The sequence below is a fragment of the Coffea eugenioides genome, chromosome 3 (assembly GCF_003713205.1).
Source record: "Coffea eugenioides isolate CCC68of chromosome 3, Ceug_1.0, whole genome shotgun sequence".
Taxonomy (NCBI): Eukaryota; Viridiplantae; Streptophyta; class Magnoliopsida; order Gentianales; family Rubiaceae; genus Coffea; species Coffea eugenioides.
The window spans coordinates 10,595,706-10,606,696 of NC_040037.1; the positions used below are offsets into that span (position 1 = coordinate 10,595,706).

At 39.4% G+C, this 10,991-nt stretch overlaps 1 protein-coding gene across 1 annotated transcript; it reads right to left on the reverse strand.

Annotated features, from left to right (window-relative positions):
• Positions 1 to 262: 262 nt before the first annotated feature.
• LOC113766021 (disease resistance protein RPM1-like) lies at positions 263 to 2,962 on the reverse strand. The gene has a single exon (XM_027310253.1). It carries the CDS (start codon positions 2,960 to 2,962, stop codon positions 263 to 265), a length of 2,700 nt encoding a protein of 899 aa, XP_027166054.1.
• Between the last annotated feature and the right edge of the window lie 8,029 nt (positions 2,963 to 10,991).

Here is a 10,991-nt window from a genome sequence, read left to right on the forward strand (position 1 = left end):
TCACAAGCGCTTATTTGGGGAGGTAGGTAAGAATGCTGCATTTGCTGAAGTTAAAATTAAAGAAAAACAGTTAAAAAAATACATTAACAAAATGCAGCATATGGACAAGATGATGATGCAATGCAACATACTACACGTAGTGGAGAAGATAGAAAACATCAGAAACTTCTCAGAAAAACAGAAGAACATGGAAAGCAGTGTCGTCAACAACAGGGAGGGAAAGCAAACAAAGAGAAAGGAAAGCCACGGGATGCTACTAGTGCTAGGCAAGAATTGTTTTCTTCTCCTTCCCCCATAGCCGGCGGATTCTCCATTCCCCATCATCGGCATAGAAACCAATGACAATTTCAGGAATGTGTGCTATTCTTCTGTAATCTTCACTGTCTTCCTTTTGATTCCCCACCTTTTCCATCATTCGAGAACTCATCTCATACAAACACAGCTCTTGAAGATGGGTCAGGTGCTGAATTCCGGAAGGTAAGTCCTCTAGTAATGGAAGCTGTTTCAGAATTAGTCTTTGGAGATGAGGGCATGCACCCTCCTCGATTGTCATCTTTCTCAATCCTTCCATTCTCCTTAGCCACAACCCTTTCATCTTTAGGAACCCTCCAGCCTTGAAACACAACCTTTCTCCCTGGTAAGATCCACAGAAAGTAATTTCACCCAAATTGGGCAAATGGTGGAGGAATTCAAGCGGATCCTCCTCAGGCCTTAACCCACTCGTGTACAAATCTATTCTTACCAAGTTTTGAAGATGAGTTATCCATACTGGCATCATTTCTAAGCAGCCACGCATAATTAGCACACGAAGAGATTGAAGAAACGAACAAGAAGAAGAAGAAGAAAGAGAATGTTGATGATGATTTAGATCGATTATCTCATAATCATCACCTTTTCCAACTGAATCAACACCTAAATCCTGAAGACTGGTGAGGTTGACAAGGGAGGAGCAGAGCTCCTTTCCATCTTCTCTTCTCAACTGTGTAATATATAACTCTCTTAATTGGGTCAATTTTCCTATCTCTTTAACTATTACAGACCCACTACTTGCATCGATGGTGTCTAACACTTGTAGGGCGAGAAGCCCTCCCAATTTTGATGGACCTTTAAACCCATGAAATCCATAATCCATATCGGAGAGATCAACTTGTTGGAATACAATGAGCTTCCGAAGCTTTAGCAGCTTTAGGATTTCCACGGGTAATTCCCTAACTCCAGTGTTCCCCAAATTCAGATATTCCAAATGTTGAAGCTTTCCAATGGCTTTCGGGACTCTTTTCACTTTTGTATCAAATAGGCACAGATATGTGAGGTGCAACAAGTTGAAAATCTCAGTTGGTGTTTCCTCGATCTTTTCCCCTCCCAATTCCAAAACCTTTAGCAACTTACTACTCCTTAAAACTTCAGATAGGAAAGTTTTGGATAGTAATGGGTTGGTGGAACTAACTGTGATGAATGATCGAAGGTGTTCAAAGGAATAAAATTGTCTTTGTTGGTGGTGTGGGATGATGCTGCTGTTACTACTACTATGGACCACTAGACGGCGTACCTTCTCAGATGGCCACGTCATTGGTTGTCCAGTAGTAATTGTAACCATGTTTTGTTCCCTTGCCTTGATGAGAATAACTTCTCTCATTAGGTCATGGATTTGACATATGCAGGGTGATCCTTGATAAAACATTTCAGTTACTTGAATTAGGCTTCTGCTGATGAGTTCTCTGAGATAAGCCCAGGCTACATCTTCAATACTCATTCCTTCTCTCCATTTTACAAATCTTTCAGCAATCCATAAGAGCATCAGTCTTTTGCATTTTATTAGATAATCCTCCGGATAAATGCTTAAATACAACAAACAGGGTTTGAGATGCGAAGGCAGATAATTGTAACTCAGAGAAAGTATCCTTTTAACTCTCTCTAGCTCACCGGTGCCATCTAATTCACCCCCAAAACTCTGTTGAAGCATCTCCCATTCATCTATTCTGCTCACGTCCTTCGAAGCCAAGAGCCCACCGATCGCAACAATCGCCAAAGGCAAACCGTCACATTTGTCCAATACAGCTTTTGCAACATCCATCAGGTGGGCGGGGCAACGATTTCCTTTAAAGATCTTGTTACAAAATAGGGTCCACGAATCCTCAATTGATAGTGGCTCCTTTTTGTAGACATAATCCTGAGATTCTGTGCAAGAGGCAGAGGCTACATCGGCATTTCGTGTTGTTAGCATGACACGATTGCCGTAGTTACCCTCAGGCAGTGCAAATTTGATTTCATTCCAAAATTCCACGTCCCATACGTCATCGAACACAATTGCATACCTTCCAGCTTGTTGAAGAAAATCTTTGACAAATTCTTTCAGCTCAGCGGTAGATATAGACTCGATGAATTGTGGGACTGATTTGTCCAAGTCCTTGTGTAACTGCCAAATCAAGTCTCTCAGGAGCTTTGGAAAGTCGCATGTTTGAGAGACGGTTACCCAGGCACGAACTGGGAAATTCTTTCTAACATCTGGATCTTCATGGACCTTTTTGACTAGGGTAGTTTTCCCGAGTCCTCCCATTCCAACCACTGAAACAACTTTGAGTTGGTGATCGTGCCCCTCGAGAAGCTTAGAAATCAGATGTTGTTTGGGCTGGTCAATGCCAACCAATTTTGCTTCCTCCACTAGAAGTGCGTCATCTCTGCTATAGCGCCATGAGTCGTTCATGGTTGAAGATCCAGTGACACGGTCATCGATGCCAAATTCAACTTGGTATCTCTGACGTCCTCCTGAAATATTTTTGATCCTGGACTTTATGCTTTGAATTTCACTGGCAACCTGATGACGAGCTCGCAAGCTCTTAATGGCTTTGAGAATTCTCTGAACAGAGCCACCGAATCCATGATGTCGGTAGCCAGCAAAGCGAAGTACAAATTCATCGAGAACATCTTCAATGTCATAAGCAGCTTCGCGCACTTGATCCATTCTTGGAGCCTGGGATCATCATCTTCTTTTGCTTCAGCCACTTTGAGGAAAGCTTTCATATGCCCCAACTCATCCTTGATGAGTTGGACCTCTTGTCGAAGCCCTCCCAATAGGCTTCCCTCCTCTCGGAGTAAGGTTGCGAGATGATTTGAAACAAAAGAGACAACAGTTGCTGCCATTTTCAGTCTTTCTTTTTAACCTATGAATGTCGGGGAAGGCGGCTTCTGGTTTATAGGATAGGACAGTCCAGTTGTAATATCTTGAAAGGAAGAAGGAAGAGGAAGTTATTAGATTCATAAGCTGATGTTCTTCGGTGCAGTATTTATCAAGAAGAAAAACCGTGTCAAACAGAAAAAGAAAGAATTAACCAATTAGAAGAAACTTAAGCAAGAAACATCTGATTGTGAAAGACGAAGGTGCCTTACCTGCCACAATACAAAATCATGGAAGCTATTAAGAAGACTCTGTTTGCACATGTCTTCAGGACCTTCTTTCAACTGTGGGTCCTTTGGTCGGATAAATATAAAGGACTAAAGGAGCATCTTTCGACTGTGGGTTCTTTACGAGCAGAAGGAATAAAGTTAAAACGCGGTTGGACTGGACCTTCGTCACCGCTTAGTAGCAGCGGGTCCAATGGGCTTGGCCCCTGTGGGGTTTCTGTCCCACATCGGCTTTCGGGGGGTTGGGATTTGGGTAGTTAAGTCCCTGGGAGCTTTCCAAGAGTTGCCGGCTTTTGGGATGTCTTCTGGGAATAGGTTTAATTGTTCAGATTTCGTTTCCGAAAGAAGGTTGGACTGGACCTTATTGATTTCTTTGACGAAGAAATAAAACTACTGCTTTGCCCCTTCTGCTGACATTATGACACATATAAGCTCCTCCTTCTATGGAACTAATTTCTGCTTTTTTTTTTCTTTTGACCCTTTGGACCAACTAGTATTATTTGTAATAAAAACGGATGGAATATCAAGAAACAAGCCAGTCCAACGCGGTGTTGACGAAATTTACAGTCCTAGTTATGGGACTAGCACCCCTGGCCGTAGCCACTACAGAGACTCTTGCTCCTTAGCTTCCAAATTCTTACTTCAGCAGGGGGCTGTTCTAGTAGCTCTTGTTAAAGGAACTCCTTCTCTTATTTATCTATTGTTTTCAAAGAGCACAAGAGAATGAGAATCTACTTTAATTTATTTCACCATATCGAATTGTATTCAAATAATTTTTATTTGATTATTTTTATAAGTTTCAATTATAAAATTATAATAAATAATAATTTTATGATATATTAATATTTTAATATTTAATTATTTGTTAAAATTTAATTATAATACAATTATATAATAAATTTTTATTAGCCTGTCAGGGAAGCACGACGCGGACGGGGGAAATGGGGCAGGGACGGTCATCAGTATGACCGTCCCTGAACGGTTAATGGCCACGATTTGGCCTCAAAAATTTGTGCGACTGAGATTACAAGTTGTAACTCGATTTCCACGCCATGTGTGGGTCCCACAAAAATTTACTCTAAAGTTACGCGATGTGTAATAAAAGTTACACGATGTACAAAGAAAATTACGCGCACTTGAAAATGGCCAAAACCGTCCGGGACGGTTGCAGGTGCCCCGAGTCCCGGACGGGGAGGGGGGGGACACGAAGCTGCCTTAGCTCCCACAATACAAAATCATGGAGGCTATTAAGAAGACTCTGTTTGCACATGTCTTCAGGACGTTCTTTCAACTGTGGGTCCCTTGGTCGGATAAAGATAAAAGGAGCATCGTTCGACTGTGGGTTCTCTAAACCAATTCCCTTTAGTGGAGGTGGCCACCACTTTTGGTGTGAGATGCAAGATCAGGTTCAACCCTTGCCTCCCATCAAAAGTGGCCACCTAATATGATTGTGTTTAAGATTCATGTGAGTGTTTTGCATCCGTATGATTCGATGGGGGTTTAGTTTCCATAGTGTAGGTTAGATTAGGATTACAACAATTAGATGGGGTTTTAGTTTCCATAGTGTAGGTTAGATTAGGATTAGAAGAATTAGGAGTAGGTGTAGACGTAGATGATGACAAGTGACAAAAAGAAAAAAAAAAAAGACTGTTGGTTCAAGGACATTATTGATTTCATTGACTAAGAAATAAAAAACGAACTCTATGGAACTAATTTCTGCTGACCAATTAGTATTTGTAATATCAAAGAAATGTGAACTGTATTGATTTAAGAGGTCTATGAACAGCATGCAAATTTAGCCAAAAAAAAAAAAAGGAATTGCAGAAAAATGGTGAGGAGTAAATTAACAATAATCAATTTTCTTTACAATTAAGGATTACAAATTTGTTGCAATAGCTGTACCACTCAATCATGACGTGGCTTATTTCTATGCCCGTCACTTTGTCAATTAATTTAATGTCTTATTTATATCATCTTTGCAGCTATCTTTTTTAACTGCATAGGGAAAATTTAAGTTTCTTTTTTAACTCAATCAAAATACCAATTAATATCATAAAGTCAGGGGGGATTGTACTGCAGATATTGGTAAGTTTACTGTTGATTGCAGCGTTAGTTATATAATTATATCTTCTATGATAAGGAAGCTGCAAGATGCCTTGTGGCCTTTATTTCATGGTCATTGCTTCTTATTATCGCTTTGACTTTTGTTGCTTTGTACAACAATTGGTGGCCAATGCTAACAGGTACTAGAATGTGGGATATTTGGCACGATGTCGATTACCTATTCTTGATAATTGGCTTCTGCATATGACTGTGATATCTTGGAATTCTCCTGCCATTTTGATAAAATAGGAATCTAGTTTAATGCAACTTGCTCTTTTGCGCATATTTAATGTGGCAACCAGATTAACAGTTAAGCATGTTGTCTCAAAAGATGAGTATCTGCACTGCTCTGAAAACTATCCAAGAGGCCCTTGTAGTTCAGAATTAGTTAATTTTGTTGCATCAATGCCTTCTCAAAATGGTACAACTTTCGTTAGTGTCTGATGATTATACGATTGCATTGTCTGCTTGCAGTAATAATGTATGTGGTTCTACCTATGCCCTTAATTTTTTTGGCTGGCTCGGATACTTCATCTCTCTTCTCTGAATCTCAAAGTGGGTAAGGTTTTTTTGTTTTTCCTTCCGCACTGTTTCTCTGATGAGATGCTTTTATTCAAGTTCATTTATATGGATTTTTTTGGCCTTATTTGGTTTTCATGAGCAATGTGGCAACAGCTGGGCAGACGTGACCAAATTCTTAACTGGGGCTTCAGCTGTTGGTAGCATAGCAATACCAATCATCTTAAAGCATGCTGGAGTAATTGGCTGGGGGGCAATGGCAATGGAGCTCTCATCCTTTTTCACATTTGTACTAGCAATCGTGTGTTTCATTTGAACGCTACTCTCTTTAAAAATTTCAACTTTTCCATTGTGCGGAAAACGTAGAAGTTGCCTTTTTCTTGATTGCTGAGCATTGCCTCTCATTTTGTGCTTTGTAAATACAAGAGTGGTTATTTTTCTTCAGTGAATGAATACCTGAGTTCACATTAAACAATCTTGCCATTGAAGGTCATATACCGGCAATCAGACACCCACTTGCTGTCCCGTGTCAAGTGTACAAGGTCCCAGAATTTCTGAAGAACTATAGCCATAATACAAAGATCTCCTGAAGGCAGGCAATTTGTAACCATGGAACAGAAGTTGACCAGAATGTTCGTATTAACAACAACATCATGTTCATTAGGAGGCCAAGACAAAGCATGAAAAACTTTAATGTTTTGGTCCCACAAACATTACAAGCAAAAAGATCCATCTAACTTTAACAAATAAGGATTGAACTGTGTCCTCTTTATACTAATTCTTTTTTCCTGTTTCAACCAAGTTTAGCTGAATATGAGAACATATCTTCATGAGACCATCATGTAAATATAGATGAACCAAAGAAGATAGCAAACACTGTTCATATCTTCATGAGCTACACTTTTTGTCACGATAACGTTAAAGTATCTACTAATCAGTTGCGAGCAAAATTTGAATATGAATTTCTCAGGCGCAAATGCCATTCTAATCCACTTTTAACCACAAAAGTAAAACTGCTGCATTCCCGCTATCATTAAAAAAAAAAAAAAAAAGGACTACTTTTTCCTCATTATGGCGGAAAGTACATACTTTTCATCAGATTCCACCGTATGGTGAAACCTAGCAATATTGACCTTATATTCCTTTTCTGTGATAACAATGGTTCATTCGTCATTAAGCAATCCAATAAACACTTGCAATAATAACTTTGCCAAAGAAAGAAGAAGAAGAAGAAGAAGGGGGCAAAACATCATTGACAAACCAAATAAAATCTGAAAACTTAATGTTGTAATTACCACGCCCTCTATGTGTTGTTCCATAGCTGAATTTTCCAAAGAAACAGGCAACTACACATCCTATATGCCTTTTTTTTTTTTTCTTAATAGCTGGCAAACATGTAGTGTTTTCATCCATTCTACTTTTCAAATCAGTCCTTGAAAACTTCTACTTGATACTTCACATCAACCAAAAGCTTCTAAAGTCTCCCTTCCGTCAAAATATAGAATCCAAATCATAGAATCAAATGTAAAAAATGAATGCAATTGCTTCAATTTTATTTGACAAACAAATCAAGCAAATGTAAAAGCAACTTAAAAAGCATGAAGAGTTTAGGCTCAAAGCTTTCTCTGCCCACATATATTTCAACATGACTTGATATATGTTCTACATGGTACACCAATTCATATAAGCTCATCCTTATTGACAGACATAGTTATATACTTACATACACAATACACGAACACATACACTCCCCATACTCCATCCCCCTTGCAACCCTGCCAGCGCAATCACAGACACAAACACAGAGCAGATCTAAACTACTAGACAAAGAGTCTATAAAAGCCCTCACACCATCTCATCCTTCCTTGAAACACTCTTAAGCAAAGAAAAGCCAAGTTCTTACATTGTAAAACAAGATAAAAGGACTCCAACAAATCTACAGCTTCTCCACTCTGTCAAGTCCAGTTAATAACAGGGAAAATTTCAAGAACAGGGCATGCTTGGAACCTTATTTGACAAAGAAAGCACAATGTTCGGCTATCTATAGAAGGCCTTCATGCGTGAAATGTATTTTCGTGTACACATACTAGTACATTTTGTACAAACGTCAGTCCAAATGCCCTTCACATTTGGCCTAAAAACCTGAACCCTTTATTGATTAGGGCTTCAAGGGCGCCTTTTTCCATAATAATTGTACAGCAAATTGCAGGCAACAGAAGAAAATGTTCATCTATCATCCAACAACGCAATAACCAATCTATCACAACAAATAGTTTTCAAGCCAATAGTACCCAAATTTGGACCCAACCAAAAGAAAAAGGGAAAAACAAGTGCAGTAAGGGTCTTTATCATATTCAAATCAAAGTGTCAAACAGAGCTAAATTACAGAGAAACTTCAAAAATGAAAGAGAAAAAAGGATACAAACTCTTTTGTTTTTCTAGTATAGATAAAAACCCATATGAACTGAAGAAACTCTACTCAGGATTGGGATTTTACTCCTCCTCACCATTTCCTCAAAAGCTAAGCTGAAAATTCTCCCTTTCTTTTTTGCCAACTATTTTTCCGTCAAAAGACTACGCGAAATTGAGGGGCGTTGGAACCTTGAGCCGGCAGAATCTCCCAACGGCAAGGTTCGAGCTCGTCGGAAACAGGGCAGAAGCCGGCGAGGGTGACCTTATCGGCAGAAGCGGCAACGGAACCTGTTAGGACCGGGCCAGGAAATAGACAAATCCAAGTTAGGACAAAGTAGGCGGTATAACCGACCATATAATAGATAGGCGGTAGATACCAGCCATATAATAATTAGGCGGTAAAACCGACCATATAAAGACGGATAACAAAGCAAATAAAAGACACAGAAGATTTACGTGGTTCGGTCAAATTGACCTACGTCCACGGGCGAGGGAGGAGCAATATTTCTACTATGAAGAAGAAATACAAAAGACCGTAGGAAAGTGGTTCCTAGGCCAATAGGCACTTACAAAAGAGTTTAGAAAATATTCCTAAACTCAAAACAAGAGAGCCTAAAATATTTGACTGAATGGGCTAGATGACTCAAGAAGCTAATAGCCCATATAACTCTCTTGAGTGGTGCAAGTTATTCCTTCAGAAACCTCCTATATTTATAGGAGTATTTGGGAGGCTTTCCTTTTGCTTCAGGCGATGTGGGACGAGAAAATTCTGCCACAGTCAACAATCAAGAATTGCGGCTTCAAAGATTGCGGCTCAACAAATCTCCACCTTGGCATAATTTTAGTTCCACCATCGACAATAGTAAAATTACTCCACCTTCTCCACATAAGCCCCAATGGGCGTAAATCACCAACAATGAACACCAATCAAATCCAAGCACTGCTTGAATTTGTAAACTGGAAGAGGTTTCGTAAACATGTCAGCTGGATTGTCCTTGGTATTGATTTTTTGAATAAGGACCTTTCCTTCAGCAATGATATCCCGAATGAAATGATACTTCACATCAATATGTTTCGTCCTCTCATGATACATCTGATCTTTAGTCAAGTGTATGGCACTTTGACTATCATAGTGAATATCAGTAACACCTTGATATAGACTTAGCTCGCTAAATAAACTCTTCAACCACAAGGCTTCTTTGATTGCCTCGGTCACAGCCATATATTCTGCTTCAGTAGTAGACAAAGCTACGACAGGTTGTAGAGTAGCTTTCCAACTAACAGCACAACCGCCAATGCAAAATACATAGCCTGAAAGTGATCTTCTCCTGTCAAGATCCCCAGCGTAGTCTGAGTCTACAAAACCAACCAAAGTGTTATTATTTCTTCCAAACTTCAAACATGCATTTGAAGTACCTCGCAAGTATCTGAGAATCCACTTCACAGCTTGCCAATGTGCTTTACCAGGGCAAGACATATATCTGCTAACAACACTGACTGCTTGTGCAATATCTGGACGAGTACAAACCATTGCATACATAACACTGCCGATTGCACTGGAATAAGGAACCCGTGCCATATAATCTTCTTCTTCATCTGATTTTGGTGATTGAGCAGCAGATAGCCGAAAATGGCTAGCAAGAGGAGTAGATACTGGTTTAGCATCTTTCATGCCAAAACGCTCCAAAACTTTCTCAAGGTAATTTTTCTGGGTCAAGAACAACTTCCCTACTCCTCGATCTCTCTTGATATCCATGCCAAGAATTTTCTTAGCTGCTCCCAAATCTTTCATTTCAAATTCACTATTTAACTGCAGTTTCAAAGTATGAATTTCTGACAAATTCTTGGCAGCAATGAGCATGTCATCAACATAAAGCAGCAAATAAATAAAAGAACCATCATTTAACTTCCGGAAGTAAACACAACTATCATACATGCTCCTCAAATAACCATGACCCAACATAAAGGAATCAAACCTTTTATACCATTGTCTTGGAGACTGCTTCAATCCATATAAGGATTTCTTCAATAAGCAAACATGGTCTTCCTTACCTTCAATCTCAAAACCCTGGGGTTGTTTCATATAAATTTGTTCTTCAAGTTCGCCATGTAAGAAAGCTGTTTTAACATCAAGCTGCTCTAACTCCAAATCATACATGGCAACTAAAGCAAGCAAAACACGAATAGAGCTATGTTTAACAACAGGTGAAAACACATCATTAAAATCAACACCTTGTACCTGACTATAGCCCTTTGCAACTAATCGTACTTTATACCTTGCATTTTCAACCCCTGGAATACCTTCATTTTTCTTGAAGACCCACTTGCAACCGACAATTTTCTTAGCTGACGGCGGCTTTACAAGAACCCAAGTTTCATTACGATGAAGAGATTCAATTTCTTCATTCATCGCAATCAACCACTTTGCAGAATCATCACAAGAAACTGCTTCTGAATAGGTGAAAGGCTCACCAACTGCATCAGTTTCTTCTGCAACAGACAAAGCATATGCAACTAAATTTGCATATCTTTGTGGTGGTCGAATGTCTCTCCTT